This window comes from Electrophorus electricus, chromosome 18 (genome assembly GCF_041902795.1).
Source record: "Electrophorus electricus isolate QZ-2024a chromosome 18, ASM4190279v1, whole genome shotgun sequence".
In the NCBI taxonomy this organism is placed as follows: domain Eukaryota; kingdom Metazoa; phylum Chordata; class Actinopteri; order Gymnotiformes; family Gymnotidae; genus Electrophorus; species Electrophorus electricus.
In genome coordinates this window covers 9,690,377-9,709,621 of record NC_137514.1, presented here as the reverse complement: position 1 = coordinate 9,709,621, position 19,245 = coordinate 9,690,377, and the positions used below count along the sequence as shown (strand labels likewise).

The following is a 19,245-nucleotide window of genomic DNA, read 5'->3' as shown; positions in this document are numbered from 1 at the left end:
AAAGAGTCAGCTAAATGCCCCCAAAAAGGAAAGACATACGTAGGTTGACTGCTCAAACTGTACGTCTATAGCATAAACTTATCACACTGGTTGAAGTCCAGGAGTTAGCTGCTATCCTTATGAGGATAATCTTAGTGTAGCAGTATTAACTGCACCAGAGGGAAGTATTTGGGTTCCTTGATTTATGTTTACTCATGACAAAGTGAATATTTACTAGGCAGGATGGTGTCACACTCCCATCTGCTTTTAAATTAAATATTTACCCCAAACTTTAGAATTTCTCATTTAAAGGCCTTGAAGTTTATACAGTCAAATATTCTCATTTACTTTATAACAGTGGTCGTCATGGCAATATGTTTGTCATGATAGGACACCAAGGTGATTGTAAGTGCAGTTTAATAAAATGTAGACAAACCGATTTAAAACATCCAGCAATTGCAACATATAAAACAGGAATTGATAAGCATGAGGAAAGTGGAAAGATTTACCATGCTATAGACATAGGAAAGTACTAAATATGTGCATATTAATTAGACTAAGGTGTGCATAATGATGGTGTGGGCAGCGTCACTTGTCGGAAAAAACACGTTGAAAGATGTGGGGACTGTGTCAATGTTTAAATATCAAACTGTAATGCAGAAGACAGTAATTATCTTTAATGTACATACACATCCACCTCTCTTATGTCTGTCTGCCTACAGAGATGCACACACACACACACATACACACACACACACACACACACACACACACACACACCTCTTTGATTGCCCACCAATACTAATTCCATGAGACCACAGACGACAGACCTCCATGTAAGCTTAGACAATGTATTCTTTATTTCAGCTTGAGTTCCAACATTACATGGACACCTACACATAGCAACGCAAGCTGCTCCTCATTCTTGACAGAATGAGAAAGAGCTTTTAAACAGTGACAGCTGCTGCAAAGAGAGCGGCAGTACTGACATTATTGATATCGGCAATGACAGCATTAGGCAGATATACATTCAAAGTATATTTTAGTTCCACTGATGAGCAGTAATCCAAAAAGGCAAGAGATAGATTTAAATGTTATGCTGATGGATTGCTAATCACAAATATGTGTTCAGCTTCTTTGTTTCATAATAAGCAATCAAAATTGCTTCTAACATTCATCTTGTATAAGAAAATTCCAAGCTAGACAAAATTGCAAGCAATGTTTGAAAGCCCATAAACAATTTTAAGTGGATGCATATTTACCTACTGATGCAAATACATGGAATATACAACAGGGAAAGAATGCTTGATTCTAATTATAGAGAGTGAGTTGTCAATTAACTTGTCACACAATCTAAAATGGCCCCTGTTGTTCTCCCAGTCTAGTGCTGTAGAGGTAGCAAATCAATGGGCAAAAGTGTGAGTCCCGACAAGAGCAGATTACCCATAAACAACTTTATGGTGTAGCCCACAACTACACAACTATAGTGTAGCTCAAGCAGGACATGTTATTACAGCATGTTTCCTCCCAAGGGCTATTGAATTACTGATACAAAGTATGGTGTGATGATCTTCACCTGCAGAAAAGCATTCTCGTTTCTCAGCAACAAGGAACAAGGAGGATGTTAATCACTAAGGCCAGAAATATGGATCAAGGTATGAATGAAAACAGTGCAGTAGCAACATGACTATCATATACCCCAAAAGTGGTAGAGCACTTACAACAACTGAACAACAACTATTCACAAATTGGCACTAGTCTATATTTACATTACAAATTCTGCCACTAGTCGCCTTCCACTGGCAAGTATGGCCTGGCAGTATGTGATAAACACACACACACACGCACGCACACTCGTTAAGGCTGCGGTGGCCGAGAGACTGTGGTGTTTCAGCCAAAAAAAACCTTTTTCTTTTGCATCAGTTTCTCGAAGCTGATGTATGATTTGGATGACACTGAAAATATCCACAAATGGCCAAACACCCACAATGCATTGGTTCCTTTGCAAACCCATCCCCTGAATATTAGTCTTTGGATATTAGATCTTACAGACACTTGACTGCTGCCTCCCACCCCTCACATATAGTCCAACTTTATAAATAAACTAGTTTACAATTAATTATTCATATTCTACTTCCAAGCTGCATTAGATTCATTTTTCTATTTGGTGACATTTTGCTTGAAATATAAAACAGAGTTCAAATGAAAACATACAGAAAAGTTCCAGAATATTAATATGTACCTACCATATAAAGAGAAACATTATTACGTGGTTACAAGATGATTTAATAAAACATTATTTTCTTTGATATGATATGGGTTTGTCATAGTAATAAACACCAAAATTTGATACACATTAAAGTCTAAAGCTAAATTTCCTACACTTTCCACTTATTTAAGCATAATTTTCCCTTTAAATCCCACCTTTTAATCACACCAAAAAATCTTGTAACTCAAAAAACCTTTCCCTGTTGCCATGTCTTGTAGGTTTGACTCCAGAAGCTACTTGCTAAGCTGTTCATTCAGTGAATATACTTCACCATGAACAGGTAAGTACAGTGTCAGTAACACACTAATAAACAAGCCAACACGTTTGAGCACTTGTGAAGGCACATGCAGAGTAAACTGTTACAGGGTAATAGGCAACTATGGGCTACACAAATAGTATGGATGAAAGGTGTATCCCAGGTAAATATGCTCACTTGTTTGCAGTGTTACTTTCTGTATCATTTGGTAAAGATTCATTTTTAGGAAGAGGTTACAGGGTATTTGCCAAAATAATCATGAGCACAGATTACTACAGTTTACCCGTAAAGATTCTAGGGTGCCTATCCATAGAAGCCTTAATAAAACAGGAATGCTGAACTAAACCTAAGGTCAGCAAATGAGATTTGTTTTTTCATGAGCGAACTTAGCAGTCTACCATGACATGAAACTGTCACCTGTGGAGAAGCACCACCACCTGCTCCGCTCGGAGTCAGTCTGCTACACTGAGAAAACACTCCTGCACTTTTCTCCCAAAGGCCCCTGTGTTTGATATGACTTTGCAATACAAAGGTCAAGCTTAAAAGGACAAAGAAGGAGGAAACAAATGATTGTGTGTGTGTGTGTGTGTGTGTGTGTGTGTGTGTGTGTGTTTTATCTGTGTAAGGTGTGTATATATGATAGAGAGAAGGAAAGGAGGGCCAAGGAACTGTGGGCTGAATGTACAGAGAGATAACCAAGTTAGATATGCATTCCAGACAGAGAGAGAATGCCTGAGCTACAGTTAAAAGTAATTTCATAATCTCAACAACCACAAAGTTGTTTTTTTTTATACCAAGTTTGTACCAAGATATTGAACAGCACACAATTCTAAAGGTTGATTTAAGATTCAATGAAGTAGGATGAGAAGAAGATTTGTGCTCAAAGTCTAGAATAAAGAATCATGCTTTGCAGCCAGCACTCTCATAAATCAGAAATGCTGGACTGGCCAGTGCCAGATTTCATTTTTGGACAGGATGTTAACAGACCTAACTGAATGCATTAACCTCAGAAAAGACAAGGAGAAAGCAGATTCCTATTTCTGTATTCAGAAGATTAGCCACACACAGGCAAATTAGCTTCTTTGCTTTTTTTTTTTTGGTTTTGCTTTTAAATGGTGTGGGTTCATACAGCGATACCAGTGCTGTCGAGAAGAACATTTCTCCAGTTTATTATCCCTTGTCTGTTTTACTTCCCTGCCCAGAGGAAAACTGTTCGACTTGAGTGAGCGAGTCTGGCTGCATCTCAGGCATAGCAGTGGTTGAGAATGGTAGATTACCGTGAGTCATATGCTTTCATCCCTCCATTTAGCAACCAAATCGATTTTTGACCAATGAGCTGCGAGATATGCATCAAGGACCTGGAAGTAAGGCGCATCTGCCTGAGAGTCCTTACAGGCTCGTGACACGGTTTGTCATTATTTGATATACAGAATCCAGTCACTCAGCACATCAACACAATTCACATAGGACCAGCCAAAGATCAGAAACTCACACTTAAACAATAGAAGACTAGGGTATACACCTAACCATGCATGCAAATCAATGACAACTTTACCATTTTGTAGCCACACAGGTGATCTTAGACAAGCGTGTATTCATGTGTATTCATAGATTGTATCATGCAATAAATGACATAACACCACAGAAGTAATATTTGATCTACATGGTTATCCTGTGTAGCACAGTCTGGGTTAGGTAGATTGTTTTTTAACCATTGCCCATAGTCTTTCTGGATTTCTTTTTTTCTTTTTTTTGTGTGTGTGTGTGTTTGTATCAGTCTGTATGGGTGGTTCTTTGGAGGATCAGGCTCTGCATTTTCTTCTAAACTGTAATAGCCTTGCCATCCTTGTTCATGCTGTCTGTCAATTTTTGGTCGCATCTAAAAGTTTTAACATTGTTGGAACTAGAAACAAACATGTAAATGCGTGACTACTTAAGCTTCCTAACAAGACAGAAACTCGAAAAACGGAAGATACTCACCAGATAAAGCATGCCGAAAGAGTCAGAAAACACACCACAATGACCAGTAAGTACTCTCAAAATAAAACAAGGCATTGAACACACACAGCACCTCTCTGCGGTCATCCTGGACAAACTGTGGAGTTAACACGGCCCCGCTGTGCTAACAGTAGTGTAGCTAAACTTTGACATGGACGTAGCCGTGAACCCAGTAATCTCTTCATCACCTTCCCTCCTCCGGCAAACACGACACGGCAGGACGCAGCAGGCAAAGGTGGCCAGTAGCGCCTTCCGGAAGCGCTTGTTCATGAAGCAGTAGATGATGGGGTTGACGCAGGCTGAGGTGTACGACAGCAGCTGGATGAAGGAGATGGGAGCGCCGGAGAGCGCCCGCTTGGCCGAGCGCTGGTCAAAGGCCTTCCATGTGTTTGCCGAATAGAGGGGCATCCAGCAGATGAAGAACATGGCCACGATGATGATCAGCATACGGATTACGCGCTTCTTGGCAAGAAGCTTGGCTTCCGAGGTGTTGCTTCGTGGCCGGTCTGTCTTGGAAGTGGCTGAGGCGCTGAGTGTGGAGAGCTCCATGACCGGAGGCTTCTTGGGCACTTGAATGTAGCAGCCGTCGCTGTCGTCTTGGCTGTGGGATGTGGTGTCATTCAGGCCGTTCTTCAGTACTGCAATGAGAGATCGACAATGAGTGGGAAAGAGAATCATGGTGCTAACTCTTGTTTGACTGCCATAACTGACTCAGTTTTTTAAATAGACTCATCTTTTATGTATTACTTTTTTTTTTCAGTAAAAATCACAAATTGATTTAAAAAATCCTAAACGTTATATATACAAACATTTGAATGCACATTTAAGTCCTTAAAAACAAATATAGAACACATTTGCAACAGATGTGCAACAGATGTGCACCAATCAGATAAGTATGTCTCTAGAAAAATTTATTAGAAGGACTGCTTGAGAAAGATCTCTCAAGGGAATGAACTATGCATGTGTTCCACTATAAGCTGTTCCCAAGTAAAACCCCACAGTGCGCTGACCCCTTGTGTATGGAAGAGCCCAGCAAGCCTTTCACATTCAGAACATCACAGCAGAACTATCCTTTACAGTCAGGGGATAGCACTCCGAGCAAAGCCAGTCCTTTTAGGCACCTTTGAGGTTCACTGGGCCAAAATGTAGAGCTTGTGGAACTGAAAAGCCTTAAAAGATTCCTTAGATGACAGCACAGCGAACTCTCCCTCCACAGGCTACTGTTCAATAGACTCTACCAAGAACACCTAAAAGGGAATGCAAAATTTCCCTGAGGCAACTGGCACACACAAAACCTTTTTTTAAAATAAAAACACAAGCCCGCTTGGCAGGCAGAATTGCCTAGTGAGACCACACAACTAAGGATGCATTGACAACTTGGCTAGGCACTAGAAATGCACGTGCAAACTCAGCAGGTCATTGCACAGTTGCTGTCATCAACAGCGGCATTATCTAAGCTTACTAGTTAGTACTATAGTCAAGCACAAGGTTTGATAAATAAATGAAATACATTTAATTTAATGTCCAAAAGCAGGAAATGATCACGATACAGAACAGTCATCTGACAGTGCCTAGCTAATGATAACTTATAAAAACAATTTGTAGCTATTTTGTTTCATTAGCTGGTGCTGGTTTATTACAATCAAAACTCATTTAATGCAGTTAATTGACCTATTAGTCTTTTTCCAAACAAAATGAAATGTAGATACCTCTAATATTTGACGCAAAATCCATTGGATTGCTTAATAATGAGCAGGAAACTGAATAATTGAAAATTGACAGACCTAACAAGTACTGATATAATAATTTGTTGCAGGCCATACACTCAATGGGGCTCTTTGATTAGAGTTACTTTTCAAAGCACACACCACCACAACACACTGCTTCCAACCAGTCTGTTGGAGGTATGTTAAGAAGTGACTGAAATTACCAGTATCAAAGCTACCTGGGACTTTTGGAGCTATTAGTGTAAATATAGAAAGGGCTTTAAAAATTGGTCTCATTCCTACCATTGCAGTCTTTATTTTGGTCCAGCTCAAACTGAATGCCTCTGTAGAGCTCTCTGGAGATGAGACCATAGGCAATGATCATTACCACACCAGGGATGAAAAATAGAATAAACAGCAGCAAGACATACCTGAGAGAGGAAAAAAGAGAGATAGAAAGACAGAGAGAGAGGAAGAGAGAGAGAGATATCTATAAACAAAAGGAAAGGGCACTGACATAAGAAATCACAGTGTGTTCTTCTGAGCAGCTGAATCAGAGAAAAGCAGTTATCAGATACAGTTCCTGTGTGTCAGCCCCATGACGGATGAGACTTCATTTACTGATTTCTAAGGGCTTTTGGAGGGCTCTAAGGTTTTGTGTAACCATCCATCTTATGTGTTCATTGTGCATATAAGCAAATGCATTGGCCCCAAGAGAGCACTGCAAAACCAACCAATAGCGCAAGGGTAATGGAGTTAATATGCGATACTGACAAGACAACTAGGCCAAGATAGCACAGAATAAAAGAACAACCTTAACATCTGCTGGATCTAAGAAAAATCACAGTTTGCATGCAAAAAGATACGAAGCAAGCCCATGTTATTATTTCGTTATGAGATTATTCAAATGATGGTGTGGGAGTGTCTCTTGAAAGCATCTTCCATTGGTCCTTGTTGCTGATCTTTTCATCTCAGAGCTGCCTTTGTGATAGCGACCCCCTTCAATGCTGTGTTCGTTTGATATCAAAGGCACTTGTCATCCTGTTGCATGCACTGCTTTCAAATTCATCTGGAGGGCAAAAGCAATCAAAGCAGAACTCGAATGAAAAAAGATCGCCAGGAAGTGATTGAAAAAAGAACGCCAGGAAGTGATTGTGTGTGTAATGGGGCAACAAAATGATCATCCAGAAGCTTCTTTTCTTTCTTTTCTGTCTTGTTCTGAGGGATCTCAAAACTTGGTTTTAAGGGCTTTCTGATTCAATCCAGAATTACTGCATTACCTTTAATATATACCATGGGTTACCAAGGTAATTTCTGAGTCCATACTGAATCTAACAAATGTCCTAAAGTACTGATAATGAAGCAGCCTCATACGCTTGATGTACATTATGAAATGAAAGGCACCAACTGATTCAAGGTCACCGAGCCCTCTGATCTCTTTGATCTTTCACTAACCCCCGACCTAGATCATCATCAAACAGAAGTAATGCATTACATGGTCGAAAGGCCATTGTTTGAAAAACCTTTCTAGAAACACATCATAACCTTAATTTCACTTTTTCTGTTTCATCATAAGTATAAAACTGAACTTCAACACCGTTGAATCCCTTTCTTAAAACTGTCTGATGGTTCTTTTCCAAAAGCTTCATGCATTTTATCTAGGATGTCAAGAACGTCTGGTCATTTGAGGCATCAGTGTACCTACCTTGATTAGTCTTCTCTTTTCTACAGACACTGCTAGAGGCACTCCATGTGATTTTCCTGAACAATTTACTAATGTAGTAATGTGAAAATAAACTGATTTTTAACTTCTGACAGGCTCATAAATACATTATATATATATATATATATATATATATATATATATATATATATATATATATATATATATAAAACATAATTTTTTTTCAATAATTACTATTGTTCTACTATATAGCAATCATTATAAACACAACATCCTCTGTGTTTTAACAAAGACTATAAACACAGAAACCTTTAAATCCTTTTTGATTTGGACTCACTAAGCCCTCAGTCCTTCCCCCATAGCTGAAAGCTGTGATGTGAATAATGCTGAATATCACAATTAGCCATGATCTGAACTCACCAGGTCTGTTCCACTTGGCTCATGGGCCAGTCAGGCCGACACATGTGACCCGTGGAGTTGTTGGGTTTGGGAAAGGGCACCAATGTGCTGAAGACTGGGTATGGCACCATGATACCCACGGATAGCACCCAGGTAGCAGCAATGACTTTATAGGCGTGGGAGCGTGTCTGCCAGGCCCGTGACTTCAGTGGATTGCAGATGGCACTGTACCTCTCGATTGCTATGGCAACCAAACTAAAGGTGGAAATGCTCACCGAAATACCTGTAAGAAGTTGTGAGAGGTGAGACAGACATGTGAGACGTGATTGGTTAGTACCCTACACCAGTGATACTAAAGTGATACTAAAACAAGGCCACAAACCTTTTTACAATAGTCTAAGACACAGGCATTAGATTAACACTGGGTCAGACTGAAGGTCACCTCTGCTTGTTTCATTAACCTTTATAAACATTTTATATCTAATTTTGCAATACTGTTTTGGCTACAGCATAATTTTTATTTATCCCCCCCTTCAGAGGACAATAAAAACTTAACACTATATCCATTTAACATTTGACTATGCTATTAAGGCTGTTAAGGCTGCGTTTGGGTGGGGGGTTGGGAGGTGGAGATAATGGGGAAGAAAGACAGAAGGAGAGAGAGAAACAGGGAGAGAATAAATATGTTATAATAACCCGAGGAAATAATACTGCAGCATTATATAATTATATATAACTAGAAAACATCAGTGTGGGGAATGCAGGGTGCTGCTCATTAATGTTGTGACATTATAGAAAATGGGAATTAGTAGTGTTGCTTTTGCTGTGTTGTGTGTGAGTAGAGGAGTCAGATGTTATATTTTAAAAAGTGAGTTTTTTCTTCTAAATTCTCCTTCAAGTTATCAGTTAGAAGGTTAAGACAGTATTCTACCAGATGTTTGCTCATTATTCTCCCTGGTGTGTTGACTGAATGTAAAAGCATTGTGCAGTATGTTGATTGTAAAGCCTCCTTGGGTACTAAGGAAGGCCCTATATAAGTGCAAATTCATATAAACATATCATTTTTTTCAGGTAAGTAATATGATCTTTGTGGCAAGTCAGTGATATTAATATGAATGGTTTAAGGTAGTCAGGTGATGGTAGTAGACAAATCATCCAGTAGTGCTATTCGATGTCCCATTATCCTATACTCTAATTGAGTATAGGTTAGGATCTCAGATAGCTGGCAAATGACCTCTGACCAGAAATTTGTGAATGTTACGGCAGGACCAGAAAGTTTGAAAACAATCGTCCTTTACTCCTGGGTATTGTGGGCAGGCATCGCTGTTACTGACTGCCATACAGTGTCATTTATTAGTAAAGTATGTTCTGTGAAGAATATTAATATTATATTACTTAGAGCTTTGACTCGAAAATCATGGAAAAAATATTATTGCATATTCTGCCAAATTATATCAGATTTTTTTCACTTTAATGTCTGTGTTCCATCTCTCTATTGGAAGTGACATTGTACTATTTCCAGATAGTATAAGTCTGTATGTTGTTGGGAAAGGAAAGTAAAGATGTGAGCAGAAGCAATGAATGTTTTTATATTTACCATCTTCCTTTATAGCGTCTTTTAGTGGGATATATTGAAAATAACAGTGATCTGGTACACTACATTTTAAGATATAACTTAATTTGTATAAATCCTTTAAATTTAAGATATTTAATGGAATGTTTTGAACACTTGAATGACAGGTCCTCAGACCCTGCACCCCAATTGAATTTAGAGGCAGACTCAGCAAATAAGACAAATTTGATGATCATACATTGTGTAATAGAGGTGGCCAGTGGTTCAGTAAAGAGCGCAAATGACAAAGAAAATAGTGGGCCTGCTTATCGTGTACCCCTATGGAAGTGAAACAGTTTTAATGTGAGTGTGCACTAGTGCAGAAAGCAGTGGGTAGGTTATATAGTATTTTTAATCCAGTTCATGGAATGCTGTCTAAATCCAAAGGGACTATAAGAAGCCAAGAGAAAGGGCCATTCTCCCCTATCAAAGGGCTTTTCAGTGGGTCTAAGGATGCAATGGTGAAAGGGTGAGTTGTTGGTCTTGTACAAGTTGGTCAAGTTGTAGTCTTTGTGCATTTTCTGAGGAGTGCCTCCCTTTTATGAAATCAGCTTGGTTTGTATTTATTAATGTTGAGATTACTTATTCAAGCCTGGTAGACTGCGATTTGATTCTTATTTTTATATCTGAATTTATTAAAGACGTGGCATTAGAGCACTGAGCTCAGGTTTCATGAGAAGGGTTATGAGCGCAATGTTCATTTGGTCTGGTATTTTGCCTTCCTGAAATATTTTAATATATGAAATATATTTTAACACATTAAAACAAGATATTATTGAAGATATTGATATATATTGAAGATATTTTGACTGATAAATAGGTTTATGAATAGAAGTGCAATGAATCATAAATTAATTGAAAAGTATGTACGGTTCCTGGATAATTTGGCAAGTTGTGTCAGTGATGTTTTTTGTTTCAGCTGGTTTGTTAATAGCTTTCCAGTTTTACTCCCAAATTCAAAATGTTGCTGTCAAAGTCTGAGAGTGGTGTATTCCGTTTTCTTATTGAGTATAATGTTGAGTTCTTGTTTTATTTGACGTTCTTTTGTAGTTGATTCTTTGGGCATTTGAGAGTTTTTTATTAACAGTATTTTATCAACATTTAATATGCTTTGACCACAATAAAGCTTTATTTTTCTCTTTTATAATCCTCTAAAACAGTTCCTCTGCTTTTTGATAAGAAATTAGCTCTTTTATACAGACAAAGGGCTTTTGTATAAGCCACTGGGTTGAGAGCAAACAACTCAACGTTTGCATATATAAAATATGTAGTCCTTGCAAAAGGTTTGCTCAATCAACCAACAGGGCTGTCTGTTGTGAAAACAAAAATCATATGTTTCGTTTATTAAACCTATTTAATCTCTTTCATGACTAGTTACAGTGTCTCTACGAATATTACTGTCTTTAAACTTTTTAATAATTCTGGCAGACAAAAAAGCATAACATTAATATTACATTTGATGTTCTACTATATGGAACATAATGGAATATGCATTTTGTGATCATATAATTGCTGAACTGTAAAACTATTAACATCAATGCTCTCATTGAATTTAAGCAGCTTATCCTTAGGTTTTTTCTTGTGAAATCTATAAATAAGAATATATGATTTAATAAAGGGGTGGAGCTTTGCCAATCAAAATTATAATTTACCCATTGAGATGAAGAAATGCACCTGAGCTAATGATTTTATAGTTATGCAAGATTTCCCAGATGGATTTTTAATAGAATCTCCTCAGTTCATTTTCTTTGATTACATAAGAGCTGAGATAAGACATTACTGGGAAATGGCATTTCGACAATTTTCTGAAAAAGGCACAAAGTGTTCTCTGTAGCTTCTTATAATTGCAGGCTATTGCTTTTCTTAATCACTGATTTAGTGGTTGGAACTTTTAGGTTAGAGTTAGGCACAGTTTTCAAAAGGTTCAGAGGTGAACCCACGGCCCTTGGAAATGAACTCCTAAAGTATGCATGTCTGCCTGCTTTTGAGTCCAGAAACCTCATGAATGAAATGGAGCTTTCATGAAGAAAAGCAGTGAAGCTTGAAGAGTCTTAGAAAAGTTCAAACACTAAGTACCTTGATGGGTAGGCATAAACAGAGCCGAAATTGTCTCAGACATTGCCTTTGATTTCTTATTCATAAATCTTTCCCACTAACCGATAGAGGCAGGTGGAAGGTGAAAGGTTTTATTCTGAGATGGCCAAAGACTCCAAGTGTTCAGATACTCACGGCAATGTGGGATTAAGAAACCAAAAAGAGCTCAGTGGTTTTCAGCATAGAAAGGACCTGCATTAATCATGTGACTCTCCTTCTCTAGGATGATGCTTGTAGACTGCACCTAAAAGGTATGAGCACACGTCCCTGCACCTTTATTTAGCATTGATTTGATAGTCATTTAGGACTCATAATGTTTCTCCTTAAACGCAGACATTAACAGACATGGCCTCAGAGGTTAGACATGAAAATGAGTGGTTGAAGGAAGTTGTAATGGCCCACTGATTGCACATAGATGATGAAAACCCAGCTGGCCCAAGGCTGGCTTCGATTAACACAACACTGGTGAGAAATAAGCCAAGAGAAAGGAGTGGCACCACAGCCATCGGACATGACAGAATGTTCTCTCCACCAGACTGCCAGAATGCTCTTCCTCTGACTCATGGCTGACACATGGCACTGTGGGAGTGACCAAGAGGGTGCCAGCACCATGGCCAGGAAGTTCGGGGTGGAAATAGCTCTTTTGTGCCTGTCTAAGACTAGATTTGTATGTCTACTCAGTAAATTTGACCCAATTTGGTCCCAAATCATACTTATTTATTAATATCCTGGAGTCATGTCTGCACTATAAATGTCTGAAACTATAATGTCTGTGAGGTGTGTTTAGGCAGGGGAGCCTATGATCTCTCAGTCTTTGGGAGAAATTGAAACAATTTATAATCGTACAAGCATTCATTACTGATGTTCAATGGTCTGTGTCTTCACATTAGTAGCATATGAATTGTATTTAGGCTATGCTGTCTTTGGGTGATGCATTGAAATAGAGGTCTAATGGTCTCATGTGTTTTACTGAGGGGATTGTTGCTGTCTGTTCTAATAAGACATCTAGACAGTTTCCACTTATGTCTCATTCATAAGTGCTATTTCTGCTTGCACACTTAAATAATTGTACATCTAATTTAGCTAAGTTCATAAAATCCATTCAGTTATTACTTATCATTTTAAAGCAATATGGTTACTACGTTTCCCTGACAACTATAACAAGAACTGTATTCAATGTGATCTCAGCTTTGAAAATGAATCAATGATTTAGCCTACAGATCCACTTTCTAAGCAATACTCTTACAAATTGGACCTTCATTGAAAAGTTATGTTCAATGTCCAAAGGCATGTAAAATCATATTGCAGGCCCACTGTGAATACACATTTCAATATTAGTGCCTTTTTACTGGTATCAAAGAAATATACAGATCTGAGCCTGATAGAACATTTTTGCTACCTCAGGGCACTATTTTCTGTGTTCTGCAAATCAAAGCTATATTTTTACCTCTACACCACATAATGAAGTATCTGACAGCTCTTCATATGCTCTTATGGTACTTGCTAAATGTTTCCATTCAGCGAGCCTACAGCAATGTCTTGTGATCCCCAGAACCTGAAATGGTACCAATTTCATCCCTGTCATATAAAGGTTTCCAACCTTTCTTCTAATCTCTGTGACAAAATTTATAATAAACTAAAACTACAATGAGTGTTTAAAGGGATGGTGTGCACCATCACTGCAAGTGTAGTAGTGAATGAAAGACAAAAACACAGAAGTATATATACAAATGGTATTGACTCACTATTATTAATCAGTAATAGCTGTCAGGTTAAAATTGAGTGATTAAATGATTAAAGTAATTGAGCTATTTGGTGAGAAATTAAAGATGTACACACTTCCTCACATTTTCTATTTGGCAAGATTGTTTCTGGTAATTTGTAAATCTTTGATCCTAGCACTGGCAGAAAACCATGATTGTATTTAATACTGCTAACCAGCCTGGCATCTTCCACCAAAGCTTGCTCTTGGTGTTGACGACAGTGACAGACTTTACAGTGAAGACTTACTGCTTTCCATTAAAACTAAACAGCACCGAAGTCAAGCAGGATTCGCGTCCTCCACCGTCCATGTTAGAGCTGCGAAATGCAATGGGAAAAGGGAGCAGTGACACAAAGAACACCTCACCCATGAAGTAGGTCACAGTCTTGCACATGGCGGCGCCAAAAATGAAGTCCTCCAGTAGGCTGGGAATGAGCGTGAAGGGCATGCAGAAGATGGCCATCATAAGGTCACTGACGGCCAGCGAGAGAAGGAAGGAGTTGGTGACGGTGCGCATGCGTTTGTTCACCAGCAGCACCATGATGATCAGCAGGTTGCCAAACACACTGAGGAGGAAGATGAGGGAGTACAGGAGGATGCGCAGTGAGTCCATCTCTGGAGGAGGAGGAAGAGATGGAGGAACATGAGAAAGAGCTGGCGCTTTAGCCAAGAGGAGTGAAAGCCAATATTTAAATGCCAGACAGAGACTAAGGCAGATATCAGAGAGCACTGCAGTGTTACAATGGGACTTCTCAATTGCAAATCCTTTTAGGCTACAATTAGGCTTAATCTGTGTCCATAAAACCCATTGTGTTAAAATCAAAAAGACCCAAGAGACAATTGCCCCTCTTGATTGTTAAGTGGTTATTGCCTCAATTACTGTATTAGTATAATAATCTTTTGTAATAGCAGAACTCACCACTTTCTCCATTACACTATACACACACACACACACAGACACACACACACACACACACACACACACACACACACACACACACACACACACACACAGCACTGTCTAGGTAGTACATGGTCGTTTATACAGCGTGGTATGTGATTAGTTTAGAAGAGCACAGTACTTCTTGCTGGCAGGTATTGATTGTGGGCTATACCTGCCTGTGCAGATATGTTGCTGCCTAACAAAGATGAAAATTCCCTTGGAAGTCTTTTCACTGTCCTCAAGGTAAGGGCTTTATCCCAAGTTCAACCACCTGAAAATTGGGATTAGCTGTGCACGCTGAAGTTGCATAGGTGGAAGATAGGATGTCTGATGGTGATGTGATACTTTAGATTTGAAATTCACTGAGACACTGATAGAACTTGATTGCACCATTGATTGGTCTGCTGTAATCAAAGGGCACATCTGCACATCTTTCTTGCCAGGGAACATCTTTCTTGTTTCTCAGGGGGTAGCATATCTGTGGTTAGAGTTATTAGCATCTACATATATTTTAAAGTAAATATATATAATATAAATATATGTTTTATTATTAGCATATATATGCTACCCCCTGAGATACAAGAAAGATGTGCAGATGTGCCGTTTGATTACAGCAGACCAATCAATGGCCTGAGTTCTATCAAGTTCTATCAGTGTCTCAGTGAATTTCAAATCTAAACTATCACATCACCATCCTATCTTCCACCTATGCAACTTCTGAGCTCACAGCTAATCCCAATTTTCAGGTGGCTGCATTAGACTGAATGGGATAAAGCCCTTACCTTGAGGACAGTGAAAAGACTTCCAAGGGAATTTTCATCTTTGTTAGGCAGCAACATATCTGCACAGGCAGGTATAGCCCACAATCAATAACTGCCAGCAAGAAGTACTGTGCTCTTCTAAACTAATCACATACCACGCTGTATAAACGGCCATGTACCACCTAGACAGTGACCTTGAACTGCCATGTGTATCATAGCATCTAAAGATCATCAGTGTCATTCCTGGAACTGATCAACCTGGCCACCACACTTACTCTTCCCACAGGGTATGTCAGCCACTGACATAAGGATACAGTGCATTCTCCATAACTAAGCAAAGGGTTTTCAAAACCAGCCTGTTACTGCTCATTCAATATCAGCTCCATCACAGCCAGTACTTCCATCCAGAAAGATGGCGCTCTCAGTAGACTTGTGCCTAACAGAATTTCTCTTGCCCTTGACAGAATCAATATGGCTATCAACTCAAATCAAAGAGGGCCTCCACCTGATAACAGCTAGATTAGACAGAATGAAGGGGAAAAGATGGGTTTGCACGATTATTGGCAAATTCCTTATGTGCACCACATTAATTTGTGCCTCTAATTATCCACTTATTTGCTGACTGCTTTTTTGGCTATTTAAGATATATGTGCACAAAGTTTAAAAAAAAAAAAAAACCTCCTTCATAATGTGTACAAATAAGCAAGAAATAAGAGATCTCTCTCTCTCTCTCTCTCCCTCTCTCTCTCTCTCTCTCTCTCTCTCATACATGCACAAGGTCTTGATCTATCTATCTCCATCTTTTTAAAAATACTGTTTAAACCATTGAGCCAGTCAGTAAGGGCTTCCCTTTGTAATTATAAATGTCAGGTAGTTGGGCTTCCCTTTGTGATTTTGAATGTCATATGCCTAATTAAACCAGCTGTCTTATTGTAACTTCAAGCCAATTAAATCGATTCAAGCCAATTTATTTAGGCATTATGCCAAATGTAATTTCTATTTTACCAAGAACTTTTTTTTTCAGCATTACTGTCATTCTTTTAGCCATTACAGCAGATTGGCCATTCACGTCCAAGAGATGAGGAACAAGACTATAATAGGTGAGGATTACTTGGAATTGTTGCTTGGGGCCGACCCTAGCCTTTCAGGTTAGATCTCATCATGTGACTTGTGACCTTAACCAAAGTATGCTTATAGCTGAACACAGATAGAAGTGTTCAACACCAACCATGTTCAACCCCATAGCCTTCCAGGTTAGATCTCACCATGTGAGTTGTGACCTTAACCCCAGCATGCTTTTCAACCAGATGTTTTCCTCCTCCTTTCTGACTTGCATCCCCAATCCAACACTCCAATGTGAAGCTGAGGCACAATATCTAAGGTACCTCAAGTACTGGAATGCATGGGCATTTGTAAGTGGTTTTATCTCTCTCTTTCTCTCTCTCTCTCTCTCTCTCTCTCTCTCTCTCTCTCTCTCTCTCTCTCTCTCATCTGTCTGCCTCTATCTGTGTTCAACCAAGAGTGTTATATAGTTTTAATCAGGACCACGATTCTGTGGCTGAATAGCTCTTGCCCCAATATTTATGTTGCACACAACTGCCAAATGACTGTCTTATTATAGTAACTCAGCAGTCTAACATTCATAAACTGAGTATGAAGCAAAGCTTAGACAAGACAGACGTTATACACATTTATGTAGTCCCTATGAGCTTTTTTCATCCCATTTAATTTTTTTCTGTCATTAAATTTTTTTTCTTATGAAAATACAATGCCCAATGAAAGGCTGGTTATTACACTTAAATTGCGCTCATTTTTTATGGTACATACAAACTCTGAATTTATTATAAAATGCTATATGAGGCAAAAAGAAAGGAGGTCCTCTTTTATTTATATACATTTTGGAAATGTGTAATTGTGATGCATTTTTTTAATGATAAGGTTCAGACCCTCATTTCAGGTGAACTGGGACTGAACTGTGGGGTTAACTGGGAATAAATGAACATCAGTACTCAATAGAGGTCTGTGAAATCATTATGGAAACACTGAAACAGAATCACAGCACAGAAGAAAGCCTTCCAAATGTATTTATTATAAAATTATTCATATAAGGAAGCTGTAAATTTATATTTTTAGAAATGGCATTAATGTGTGTACTCAGTATTTCAAATGCAGACAACGATGGATCGTAATGGAAATGTTGATAATAATTATGATTATAGTGATCATGCTTGTAATAACAGTTAGAATGTAGGGCTTTAAAATGAGAACCAGTTTAAATGGGCTAAACGTTTCTTTATTTTTACTACAGTGAAAGTGCTTTGTCTACAAATCTGAAACAAATGCTGGTCCTTCCAATTGATAGTAATTTAGTAATAGTAAACAAAAGACAAAAAACAAATCTATTTTAAACAGAATGCGCTTGGCTATCAGTGTAAAAGCTTCCCAGAAACAAAAAGAGCATATAGTAATTTTCACATGTCATCATCGAGATTACTTTCGCGTATTTTATGAAACTTTTCCCAATAGTGTAATAGTGTAATTTTGAGTCGTTTTCTAGAAGGAAGAATGATGGAATTGGTCGGGACTGCAAATGCGTTTCAACAGCGCTCCAGGAGACCCCTGAGGTGCTACCCTTCTTTCATCCCAGTGGAATATACTTGTTGAAATGCTATCTACGCTTATAGACTTAAAGATGTTTTTCCTTAGATTGCAATCGTAGGTGGTAAGGTGTAAAAATAGCCGTATTATAACGGATACATAAAGGAAATGTATAATTTGGAATGCGATTCTCGTTTTAGCTAGTAAACTACCCCAATTATGACAATGAAACATATGTCAGCAGTACATTTCGGCGTCGGAGCGCACAGCCAGTGTCGCTGTGGAATGCATTTGCATCATTAAAGCCTTGCGAAACCGAAAGGATGTACATTCAGTAATGTTCAATAAGTTAAATACACAGTACAGGTTACTGGTATGTGAAAATATTTTCTCTGTGCGTACAAAGCCCACAGGATTCAAGACGCATAAAAGCGAAACATTTTTCACTGAACATGTTAAATCATTTTTGAAAATGATTTCTAAGGAGGTTTCCTAAGGCGTCACACGGACCTTTTGAGTCGTTAATGAAACGTAGCAGGCGATTTATTTCATTAAAGATCACATGCAAACAAACCCACATTTCACTTGAATTTTCTGAAAAATAATCTCACCTTTTTGTCGGCTAGGCTGAAGTTTTGGAATTATTGACGCATTGCTACAGGTGGCGGACGAGTGGTTTATTGAAGAATTGCCTGAAGCTTTTATACACTCCCAGAACGTTGCTTGAGTTTGATTCATTCTTTGTAAATCCATATGAATTATTTGTAAATCAATACACTGCGCAGCGGGCAGAGTATTGCGAGTATATTTAATAATCAAAGGAATTAGAAAGAGTCTGTAACAACGCTTTTGCTTTTGAAAAAAAAATGTGTTACATTTCCACAGTTTTTAGTCTATCCAAATAAGCTACGCACTGCACTGCTCAGGAAAAGAGCAGTTTATAGGCTACTACATTCTGTCTGCCAAAACATTCAGTATAGTGGTCGGATGGTCCATGGAAAAAATTCTAGAACTTCTTCGCATTGTCGCTGCGTGTAAGTGCTGTCGCCAGGATGCTAAACGTCTTTCTGAACTGAGAATGTACTCCCCCCAGTGTGTTCGTAGGTCCGCCGTTTCTGTGTTGTTGGGGAGGGTGTGTGTGTGTGTGTGTGTGTGTGTGTGTGTGTGTGTGTCGGGGTGGGGGG

At 38.6% G+C, this 19,245-nt stretch overlaps 1 protein-coding gene across 1 annotated transcript; it reads right to left on the bottom strand.

Moving 5' to 3' along the window:
- Nucleotides 1-816: 816 nt before the first annotated feature.
- Nucleotides 817-19,156, bottom strand: cckbra (cholecystokinin B receptor a). The gene is made up of 5 exons (XM_027011763.3): nt 18,673-19,156; nt 14,126-14,374; nt 8,313-8,574; nt 6,512-6,639; nt 817-5,140 (listed from the first exon to the last, which is right to left on the bottom strand). The coding sequence occupies exons 1-5, from the start codon at nt 18,812-18,814 to the stop codon at nt 4,608-4,610; spliced, it is 1,314 nt and encodes a 437-aa protein (XP_026867564.2). The 5' UTR covers nt 18,815-19,156; the 3' UTR covers nt 817-4,607.
- Nucleotides 19,157-19,245: the final 89 nt, after the last annotated feature.